The sequence below is a fragment of the Oncorhynchus masou genome, chromosome 15 (genome assembly GCF_036934945.1).
Source record: "Oncorhynchus masou masou isolate Uvic2021 chromosome 15, UVic_Omas_1.1, whole genome shotgun sequence".
Taxonomy (NCBI): Eukaryota; Metazoa; Chordata; class Actinopteri; order Salmoniformes; family Salmonidae; genus Oncorhynchus; species Oncorhynchus masou.
Genome location: NC_088226.1, coordinates 29,802,296 through 29,813,863, shown reverse-complemented (window position 1 = coordinate 29,813,863; position 11,568 = coordinate 29,802,296). Strand labels below are relative to the sequence as shown.

Sequence of the window (11,568 nt, the reverse complement as noted above, 5' to 3'; positions counted from 1 at the left end):
TTTGTGTACTGAGGAACATGTAACTTGGTTACAGTAAAAGCCACTTTCAATTTCCTTATGTTGGGAGCTTTCATCAGGGTAAGTGTTTCTTGGTGTAAAGTCATCCCGAACACAGCACATATCAGCCTGGGATATCAGCCATTCATAGTTAGCCTTAGTTGGAGTGACCATAGAATTCTATGGGAGTGACCTTACTGAGTAAAGTTTTTGCCATCATTCCCCCTGGTCGTCACTAGTTAACGCTACCACAAAGTCATAATTATGGCTAAATCATGCCCATTTCCACAATTTCTCTTCTTGAAAATAGATTTTAAATCTAACCCTAACTAATGAAGGTCAAGTTTAATGCGTTGGGGGGTGGTATGTGAAAAGTGCTGTAATTTCCAAATGGTTCACTCATATTTCTAAACGGTTTACTCATTATGGATGAAAATACCCTCAGATTAAAGCTGACAGTCTGCACTTTAACCTCCATCATAGTATCATTTCAAATCAAAATTGCTGGAGTACAGAGCCAAAACAACAACAAATGTCTCACTGTCCAAACATTTTTATAAAATTTACACATTAATATTTCAGTCGAATTTAACATCTGGATCGAACAGCAAACCTGTTGTAGGCCTGCACATTCAGTGTCATTGACTGACAAGATGGCAGACTCTTATCTCTAGGTCAAGCTGACCATTGTTGACACATGGTTGGTTCATCTGAATTACAGATACTTGTTCAAGGACTTCAATAGTGTTGAGGACAAACTTGGACCAATGGCTGACCCATGTTCAAGTGCCAAAACTCGTTGGGTTTTGACATTACTAGTATTCCAATGTATCACATTCTCTAACATTAGAATTGATCATACATGTACTGATCCAACCCTAGACAATATATTTTATTTAGCATTGTGTTTCTACTTATCTCTACTGGGTTCTACTTCTAAAGTACAAGAGCCTTTGTGTACATTTTTATTTAGTGGTTAGATATGTAGAGAAAAATAACTAATGTAGTATTTAAAGAAAAATGAAGGTTGTAGTACACATAACTTGTTGGATAAAACAACACGTGATTCTCCAGATAATTTTCATTAAAGAACTGACTGAGATGGACATTGATCTGTGAAGGGCTCAATGGCAGTGGGGCAGGTTAACCTAACCTACGGGTGTATGTGGCCACCTCAGAACTAGTGATAACCAACTCAACAGGCTTTATTATGAGCACATACGGATCTCAACTTATGTAACGTTAGTTAATTATGTATTTTGTTACGATTGTTTTGTTGACAGAAAATTTCTTTAAAAGGCGGACTGGGACTGTTGTTCCTCACATCACACTGGCCATGAGAGCAGTAGTACTTGCACTGACTCTAGCCCTTGTGGGTAAGTACAGTTTTTCTGTCTAATTCTAGTGCAGATATTATAACTAACTTCATGTAAAATATTGAAATGTACAATTCTGTTTCTATGACATTTTTTGAAAAACATTCAGTAACATATTGTGACAATTATTTTTGTTTTATCTTGTAGCGAGTCAATCTGTTAACTTTGGTAAGTACATATTATTTTTATGGATTTTTACTTATGTTTATTAGGTAGTTTCACTTCTGCATTTTTTTCTAGTTGAATAAATTAAGTAAAACCAGTTCTCAGATCACAAGATCATCAAATATGTTTTGATTGTTATTACAGCCCCTGATTTTGCTGCCAGTAAGACCTATGTGTACAAGTATGAGGCACTGCTCCTGGGTGGTCTGCCTGAGGAGGATCTGGCTAGAGCTGGAGTAAAAGTAATCAGCAAAGTTCTTATCAGTGCAGTTGCAGAGAATACCTACTTGCTGAAGGTATTTAATATACATGAAGTTCCCACACAAACAATATATTAATGTGATGTCCATTACATTGACTAATACATCAATTGATATCTTCTTGTAGCTTGTGAACCCTGAGATCTTTGAGTACAGTGGTGTGTGGCCCGACGATCCTTTCGTCCCAGCTGCAAAACTCACTTCAGCCCTGGCTGCTCAGTTCTCGATTCCCATCAAGTTTGAGTATGCCAAGGGTGTTGTGGGTAAGGTATTTGCCCCCACTGCTGTCTCTGAAACAGTGCTGAATGTCCATAGAGGTATCCTGAACATTCTTCAGCTCAACATCAAGAAGACACAAAACGTCTATGAGTTACAGGAGGTAAAACTTGTATATGTTCATATTTAGATGCAAAACATGTTTCAGGAAGCAATGTTTGAGTTCCTCACTCATGCTCTCTTTTGTGTTAGGCTGGAGCTCAGGGAGTGTGCAAGACCCACTATATGATCAGGGAGGATGCCAAGGCAGAGCACATCCATTTGACCAAGAGCAAGGATCTCAATAACTGCCAGCAGAGAATCATGAAGGACTTTGGTCTGGCTTACACAGAGAAGTGTGTAGAGTGCCGGCAGGTATGAGCATAAGTATCTATTTTAGGGGTTGGAAAAACATAACCAGAAACACTTCACATGACAATACAACTCTGTGTTTTGTCTAAACAGAGCGGGGAGGCCCTGATGGGAGCTGCCACTTACAAATACCTCATGAAGCCCGCTGACAATGGTGCTCTGATCTTGGAGGCCACTGTTACTGAGCTCCATCAGTTCACACCATTCAATGAGATGTCAGGAGCTGCCCAAACGGAAGCAAAGTATGTTGACTGATTTGTGGTACAAAAGGAAAACATTTTCATTTTATTAAGCTTATAGGTTTAAAAGTTTCCCATGAACTACCTTTCACAGACAAATGTTGACTTTCGTTGAGATCAAGAACGCTCCAATTATTGTCCCCAATAATAACTATGTTCACCGTGGATCCATCCGGTATGAGTTTGCAACTGAGATTCTCCAGATGCCCATTCAGCTCCTTAAGATCAGCAACGCACGTGCTCAGGTACAGTGACTCAATGACTCTATTTATTAATTGATACATACGCCTGACAATATGTAAAGCCAAAGATAACAATGGTTTAATACAAGCACTTCATTATAATTGTTTAGGCTGTGAAGATCCTGAATCATCTGGTCACATACAACACGGCAGAGGTCCATGAAGATGCTCCTCTTAAGTTTCTGCAGTTTATTCAGCTCCTGCGCGTGGCGAGCTCTGAGACTATTAATGCCATCTGGGATGAGTTCAAGGCCAAACCAGCTTACAGGTAAAAAAAAATCTTGCTAAATTGCTCAAACAAAGACACAATGACAGAAAACCTTTTTTTCAGACACTGGATCCTGGATGCTGTCCCCTCCATCGGAAGATCAGTGGCTGTGAGATTCATCAAGGAGAAGTTTTTGGCTGGTGACATCACTATTTTTGAGGCTGCTCAGGCTCTGGTTGCCGCTGTGCATATGGTGGCTGCTGATCTGGAGACTGTCAAGCTTGTTGAAGTAAGTCAACTTTTTAATGATGTTTAAGCATTATTATAGATTTCCTCATTAAGATGACAAAAAATTGTAGCATGAGGTGGTCTAGTGGTTAACACCACTACCTTCAACACATATGTGACCCAGAGCCTCAATTCAGTTTTATGTAGCAACATTTGGCGTGTTTTAAATTTAAAGTAGAGACTCAGATCTACAAAACGGTATATCATACACCACGGTTTGGGAACAATGCGAAAGTAATTCTGCTTTGAAAGTTGGTCAACTTGTAACCTCACTTTTGAGAAAATGTCCCTTGAATTTTTTCCTACACCTACTGGAGAGCTTCTGCATTTAAACCTATTCAGCATCGTTCACACCCTCTAAAGCCCTAGCCCCACCCATCTCTTTAAGGATTCACATGTGAGACCATGAGCTAAACAGAGTGAGTAAGGTAGTGTAGTAAACAACCAAAAATTTCAAGACTAAAAGTGGTGAAAGTAGTAGCCTAAAATAGGGAAAAACTCCAGTTAAAAATGCACTTTACCTAGTCCTTGGCCTATATCCTAATATGACTTTGAAAGTGTCCGGATAAAAATATTTTATCATTATTTAATAATTATACATTATGCTTACACAGACACTTGTCCAAAACTGATGGGTCATGTGAAATAAATTTTATAACCACCCCCAGCCACATGTAGCTAAGTGGATGGTTACTATTGTCTGGACATGTACACATGTTCATGAAATAGAATCGATGGCCGTAATCAGCAATTACAAGTGGCTTTCTGAGATACAAATAATACTACTACAGAGATCATACACGTGCCGTTAGCTAGCAAGCCAGCAAGCTAACATTTGCTAGCTAGCTAACAGTGCGCTTGAACTTGCAATGAAAATGACTTTCTGACTAAATTTGAAACTTGTAATATCTGAGAATGTAGCTACACTCTTACCAGTATACATGGATGAACACTTCATGGCAGTGTCTTTTCTGTTTGGTTTGTTGCAAGCTACAGCTTGTTGGGCCCGTTGTTGTGTCAAGTCACTTCGGTTCACACTGACTGTGTGCAGAAAGTAGTCATCACAATTTTTTCCCACTAATCTTTGTCGATAGCACCTAATAAATTCTGGGCAACAATGTTGTTGAGCGCAGTAGCAACACATTTGCAGATCTCCATGGCTAGCATTATATCTTTCAAAAAAGCCACTGTAGCAAGGATTATTGACATATACCGAGCAGCTCATGTATTAGACAGAAGCGTGCTTCATAGCAGACCAACACAAACTCATCTCTCGGCATGTCCAGCCCATTCATTAGCCCATTCATTATCTCAGCCAATCATGGCAACGGGAAGGTATTTTTCCATGGCTAAACCAACTAGGCTCCTAATTTAACAATTGTATTCATATTTACAGATAGCATACAAGTTTGTTATTAAGGCACATATGTGCTCTCAACCGTCCTGGACCCACTTTACTCCTACACTGTCCTATCTCTTCAATATTTTGTAAGAAATTATATAAAGATGACTCAAAACAATACCTTTTTCACCACCAGAGCATGGCTTTCAACCACAAGATTCAGACACACCCAGTTCTACGTGAGATCGCCATGCTTGGTTATGGTACCATGGTTTCCAAATACTGTGTTGAATATCCCAACTGCCCCGCTGAACTTGTGAAGGTAAACTGGATGTATTTTCCTATAATCATTTACATTTGAGTCACTTAACAGATAGACGCTCTTATGATAGATAGGTGAGATAGCAACATATCACAATCGTATCAAGTATATTTTCCCTCAAAAAAAGATTTATCAGCAAAGTCAGTGCTATTGGAATACTCTTCAAAGAGGTAGATGTCATCTCATGTATATTATGATCTACTGATTGAGGTTATTCAAACATATCTACTGTACATGTTTTCCCACAGCCCATCCACGAACTTGCTGTTCAGGCTGTTGCTAATAGCAAATTTGATGAACTCTCCATGGTTCTTAAAGCTCTGGGTAATGCTGGCCATCCTGCTAGCATTAAACCAATCACAAAGCTCCTGCCCGTGTTTGGAACTGCAGCTGCTGCTCTGCCCCTGAGAGTCCAGGCTGATGCAGTCTTGGCCCTGAGGAACATTGCTAAGAGGGAGCCTAGAATGGTGAGTACAGTCCCTCCATTAAATTGCAAATGACAACATCATCATTCTCATTGGCGAAGTCCATTCAAATCTCTGCATTATTGTTGTGAAATAGGTCCAGGAAGTTGCTGTGCAGTTGTTCATGGACAAGGCTCTCCACCCAGAGCTCCGCATGCTTGCCTGCATTGTTTTGTTTGAGACAAAGCCCCCAATGGGCCTGGTGATTACTTTAGCTAGCATTCTGAAAACAGAGAAAAATCTGCAGGTGGCTAGCTTCACCTACTCTCACATGATGTCCCTGACCAGGAGCACCACCCCTGACTTTGCCTCAGTGTAAGAGCACTCTTTCACCTTTACATGTCATTACATCTCTCTCAATGTCTATGGAATCAGATTTAATAACATAGTTGCTATTCCTTCATTTTAGTGCTGCTGCCTGCAATGTTGCTGTCAAGATGCTCAACACCAAATTTAGAAGATTGAGGTGCCACTTCAGTCAAGCCATCCACATGGATGCGTATTCCTGTAAGGGCCTCCTCTTATCTTCCTTGGCTTGCAACGACTGGCCCATTAGCATCATTCACTAAACATCAACAAAGTCAATCATTAACAGTCATTTTTCCCCATTTTAAAGATCCCCTGAGGATTGGTGCTGCTGCCAGTGCTTTCTACATCAACAATGCTGCCACCCTTTTCCCCAGAACTGTCATGGCCAAAGCTCGCACCTACTTTGCTGGAGCAGCTGCTGATGTTCTTGAGGTAAAGGCGTTTTTTTCAAAGTTCCTTGAAATGATAATGATTGAGAACATTTAAAACACTTTTTAACTGTCCAAGCTTAATGTTTGCCCCTTAGGTTGCAGTGAGAACTGAGGGAATCCAAGAGGCTCTTCTGAAATTACCCCCAGCTCCTGAAAATGCTGACAGGATCACCAAGATGAGGCGTGTCATTAAGGCTGTAAGTATCAACAATCACTACGTTACACATTTATCTTAAATTGCTTCAATCCCTGTGGATTTTTTAAATTAAATTGATCAATCAGGTTTGCTTTACTCCTCATATATCCACAGCTGTCTGACTGGAGGTCCCTAGACACAAAAAAGCCCCTAGCCTCCATATATGTGAAGTTCTTTGGACAGGAAATTGCCTTTGCCAACATCGACAAGTCTATCATCGATCAGGCAATTCAGGTACAACAGATGATATAACTTAATAGTCTCCAAAAGTATTCATAAAACATTCAGTTGAGGGACAAAACAGCTAAACCTAATAATATCCCACAGCTTGCTAACAGTCCTTCTGCACACGCTTTGGGAAGAAATGCCTTGAAGGCATTGTTGGCTGGAGCAACTTTCCGGTATGTTAAGCCCCTGCTGGCTGCAGAGGTCCGCCGCATCTTCCCCACCGCTGTTGGTTTGCCCATGGAGCTCAGTTACTACAGTGCTGCTGTCGCTAAAGGATACGTCAAAGGTAACTATATCATAATAGTTCTTGCTTAGTAATTAGTAGTTCTTCGCTAGATCTCTGATCTCCCATATGAATGTGCTTTTATCTTTATGTTCATAGTCCGCGCCACTCTGACACCTCCTCTGCCTGATACCTTCCATGCTGCCCAGCTATTGAAAACAAACATTGAGCTAGACGCCGAAGTTAGATCAAAGTAGGTATAAGACCAATATTTTCTGATGACATCATTAATACCACAAATCTTGGTAAGTTTAACAAATGTCTCCTCTTCCTGTAGCATTGTCATGCATACATTTGCTGTGATGGGAGTGAACACTGCATTCATCCAGGCTGCTATGATGGCAAGAGCTAAGGTCCACACAATTGTCCCTGCAAAATTTGCAGCACAGCTTGACATCTCTGATGGCAACTTCAAGTTTGAAGCTTTACCTGTTTCTCCTCCTGAGCATATTGCTGAGGCATAGTAAGGGCAATATTTTTCTTGGTCAGAAAAGAGGATGTAATAGCTGTTTACATTAAGTTCATATTTTTTTAACACGGCTGCCACACTACAGATTTCATGAGATCTATGTTCCTTCAAACAGCATTGAGACCTTTGCTGTGGCAAGAAATGTGGAGGATGTCCCAGCCGAGAGAATAACTCCCTTGATTCCTGACCGAAGAGGAGCAAGAAGCGCACACCACTCCAGGGATAAGTTCACATCTATGATTGCAGCCTCTGCTGCCTCTTTTGCTGGAAGTGTGGTGAGTTTGTATGAAATACTTGTTAAAAACTAAATTCCCATAAGCATTGCCAATCAGAAATTATTAACCCCAGACATTTGATACATTTTGTGAATTTATATCATTTTTTCAGTCAAGATCTTCTGAGATCCTCTATTCTGATTTGCCATCCAACTTCAAGCCCATCATTAAGGCAATTGTAGTCCACCTTGAGGATACAATCTGTGTCGAAAGGCTTGGAGTCAAAGCATGCTTTGAATTTTCCTCAGAGAGTGCTGCCTTCATCAGAAACACTCTTTTCTACAACATGATTGGAAAGCATTCAGTCCTTATTTCTGTGAAACCATGTAAGCATTCATTTGGTAATAAGCCAAGTTCAGCATATACATGCAACAATTTGTTTAGCTATTCATAATGCATTCCATTTTTAGCAGCATCTGAACCCGCCATCGAGAGGCTGGAGTTTGAAGTGCAAGTTGGGCCCAAGGCTGCAGAAAAGATTATCAAAGTCATCACCATGAACGAAGAGGAGGAAGCTCCCGAGGGAAAAACTGTACTGTTGAAGCTCAAGAAAATTCTGGTGCCTGATCTGAAGAACGGCACCAGAGATTCTTCTAGTTCCAGCAGCTCTAGTTCCAGCAGCTCTCGCTCTAGTAGTTCCCACTCTAGACCCAACAAATCAGAGAGCAGCAGCTCTTCCAGCTCCTCCAGCTCCCGCATCTCAAAGGTAAGGCTACTGTTTCTCACAAAACTCTTTGACTCAGATATTTACGGAGTTGACAAACAAGGCACAGACCTGTTGCAAACATACATATGTTTAAAATGTGAAGAGAATTTATTGAATGTAATGGTATTTTTACCCAAATAGCCTGACGGCCCAAACCAGCCTTACGACCCCAACGACCGCAAATTCAAAAAGAATCACAAGGTACAATATTGAGGAATTTTCATCTACGGTATGGTTGACAAAAATAAATGTTTGTATAAAAGTTTTTCTGTAAATACCCTGGGTTTTGCATGTTTGTTTGCAGGACTCTCAAGCCACCTCCAATGTCATCTCCAGAAGCAAGAGCAGTGCCTCTAGCTTCCATGCCATCTACAAGCAGGTGACACTTCACCATCATAACTTGAGTCAAGATTATCATCTCTTTCATTGTGTGCCATTGGGAGAGAGCGCAGAGATGAATTAAGATTTAAAATGTGTTTCTCTTCTCAGGACAAATTCCTTGGCAATAAACTTGCCCCTAAGGTGATCATCCTCTTCCGTTTAGTGAGAGCTGACCATAAGATAGAGGGATACCAGGTTACTGCTTACTTTAACAAAGCTACTCCCAGACTGCAGATCATTATGGCTGCCCTTGATGAGAACGACAACTGGAAACTGTGTGCTGATGGTGTTCTGCTCAGCAAACACAAAGTCACTGTAAGATCAAATATCTTGTAAATGGTGCTACAATATCCATTTTCTGATTGTTTTTTATGTTTAGGTTGTACCATGGGTAGCAATAACATCTAAGGTATACTAAAAAAATGTACACTTTATTTTGTTCTCCTAATTAGGCCAAGATTGCTTGGGGTGCAGAGTGCAAGGATTATAACACCTTTATCACTGCTGAGACTGGTCTTGTTGGTCCAAGCCCTGCAGTTCGTCTGAGGTTGTCTTGGGACAAACTCCCCAAGGTTCCCAAGGCTGTTTGGCGCTATGTTAGGATGTACGGTTACTCATTTATTATTTACTAGTGATAGCTGAATAATGTTACAGAACAAATCAAGAACAACTTCTGATTTGTGTAACCTTTTCTCTTCTAGCGTGTCTGAATTCATCCCTGGGTACATCCCATATTACCTAGCTGACTTGGTTCCAATGCAAAAAGACAAAAATAGTGAGAAACAGATTCAATGCACTGTGGTTGCAACATCTGAAAGGACCCTGGATGTCATTCTGAAAACACCCAAGGTGAGGAACATTGTTTTTCCCACAATAGCATTTTCTGCTGTTTTATTTCTCCAGACTTCTCTTCTTGGTTGACTGTTTCTGATGAGGATTTGTGTATCTAAATCACAGATGACACTGTATAAAATGGGTGTGTACCTCCCCTGTTCTCTGCCCATTGATTCCATGACTGATCTTTCTCCCTTTGATGACAACATTGTTAACAAAATCCACTACTTGTTTTCTGAAGTCAACGCAGGTAAGCAGAAACAATAAAAAAACTAAAAAACAAAACAATGTCACAGTACAATGTTAAAAAAGGCAAGGAAGGTATAAATTAACACTATTGTTTTCCAGTTAAATGTAGCATGGTCCGAGACACGTTGACAACATTTAACAACAGGAAGTACAAGATCAACGTGCCTCTCTCCTGCTATCAAGTTTTGGCTCAGGATTGCACCATAGAGCTCAAATTCATGGTTCTGCTGAAGAAGGATCACGCATCTGAACAAAACCACATCAATGTGAAAATCTTAGACATGTGAGTATTGTTTCAGAAAACAATTGCTTTTGACACAAATATATTTCTTAGTTCCATCAATAACAATGTATGAAATGTTATCTTTGACACTTCCAGTGATGTTGACCTGTACCCTGAGGACAATGATGTGTTAGTGAAGGTCAATGGAATGGAAATTTCCAAAGACAACCTCCCATACAAGGACCCCTCAGGTTTCTCATGCTCCTTCAACCTTATTTATCAACATAACAATAACTAGAATAATCCAATGTACTGCAGTAATAAGATAATAGAAAATGGCCTCATCCATAAACTACAACATTGTTTATTTTCTTGCCTAAGGTTCTATCACCATCAAACAGGAGGGTGAAGGTGTGTCTCTCTATGCCTCAAGCCATGGTCTCCAAAAAGTCTACTTTGATAAGAACTCATGGAAGGTGATTGGAATCTTATGTCATGATATCAATAATACTGTATCATTAAAAGTATTAATAGTGTATTACTTGTTTAAAGGGTACTAATACATAAGCTACAGTTGTTCTAAGTTGTTGTGTGATTTTGGCACTCAGATTAAAGTTGTGGACTGGATGAAGGGACAGACCTGTGGACTCTGTGGAAAGGCTGATGGCGAAGAAAGACAGGAGTACCGTACACCCAGTGGCCGCCTGACCAAGAGCTCAGTCAGCTTTGCCCATTCCTGGGTGCTTCCTTCTGATAGCTGCCGTGATGCGTCTGGTAAGTCTTAGCCTACCGCTTATGCTGCATTACAAATGTCAGTTAATTTAGTTAACATATTATTGCTGTACCTCTCTATGTCAGAATGTCTCATGAAGCTCGAGTCTGTGAAGCTGGAGAAGCAGGTGATTGTTGATGACAGGGAGTCCAAATGCTACTCTGTTGAGCCTGTGCTGCGCTGTCTGCCTGGATGCCTCCCAGTGAGGACCACCCCCATCACCATCGGTTTCCACTGCTTGCCCGTCGGTGAGTCTATAATGGACAACTGTTTTACTGAAGACACCATACTGTTCTGATGTATCCAATAAATGCTGATCTGCAGTTCCTAATTTCTTACTTTCTTTCCTATTACAGATTCCAACCTGAACCGCTCTGAAGGTCTGACCAGCATCTATGAGAAGAGTGTGGACCTGATGGAGAAGGCAGAAGCCCATGTGGCCTGTCGCTGCTCTGAGCAGTGCATTTAGTGCTCTGGTGGAGCAGATACTGTAACTTTTATAACAGAAAATATGTAATTTCACATCACTGAGATGTAACCTACAACATTATTGACCACTCAAATTGTAATAAATCCAACTGTGCATTCAAAGATTGTCTCTGATACATTTTTCCACATTTTTCATTTGCAAAAAGAGCCCTCTAATAAAAGAAATTTAATGGCAATCACTTTTCATGGTGAA

At 40.5% G+C, this 11,568-nt stretch overlaps 1 protein-coding gene across 1 annotated transcript; it reads left to right on the top strand.

Moving 5' to 3' along the window:
• The first annotated feature begins 1,333 nt into the window (after window positions 1–1,333).
• LOC135556128 (vitellogenin-like) lies at window positions 1,334–11,355 on the top strand. Its single transcript, XM_064989061.1, has 34 exons — window positions 1,334–1,373; window positions 1,521–1,541; window positions 1,683–1,834; window positions 1,926–2,177; window positions 2,267–2,428; window positions 2,519–2,667; window positions 2,759–2,909; window positions 3,017–3,174; window positions 3,238–3,403; window positions 4,941–5,066; window positions 5,315–5,533; window positions 5,628–5,845; window positions 5,940–6,037; window positions 6,147–6,271; window positions 6,366–6,467; window positions 6,581–6,700; window positions 6,794–6,980; window positions 7,077–7,170; window positions 7,255–7,440; window positions 7,562–7,721; window positions 7,834–8,047; window positions 8,132–8,427; window positions 8,569–8,628; window positions 8,732–8,806; window positions 8,917–9,123; window positions 9,261–9,412; window positions 9,510–9,657; window positions 9,766–9,892; window positions 9,991–10,174; window positions 10,271–10,365; window positions 10,496–10,590; window positions 10,723–10,888; window positions 10,973–11,134; window positions 11,243–11,355. The coding sequence occupies exons 1-34, from the start codon at window positions 1,334–1,336 to the stop codon at window positions 11,353–11,355; spliced, it is 4,980 nt and encodes a 1,659-aa protein (XP_064845133.1).
• The last annotated feature ends 213 nt before the right edge of the window (window positions 11,356–11,568 follow it).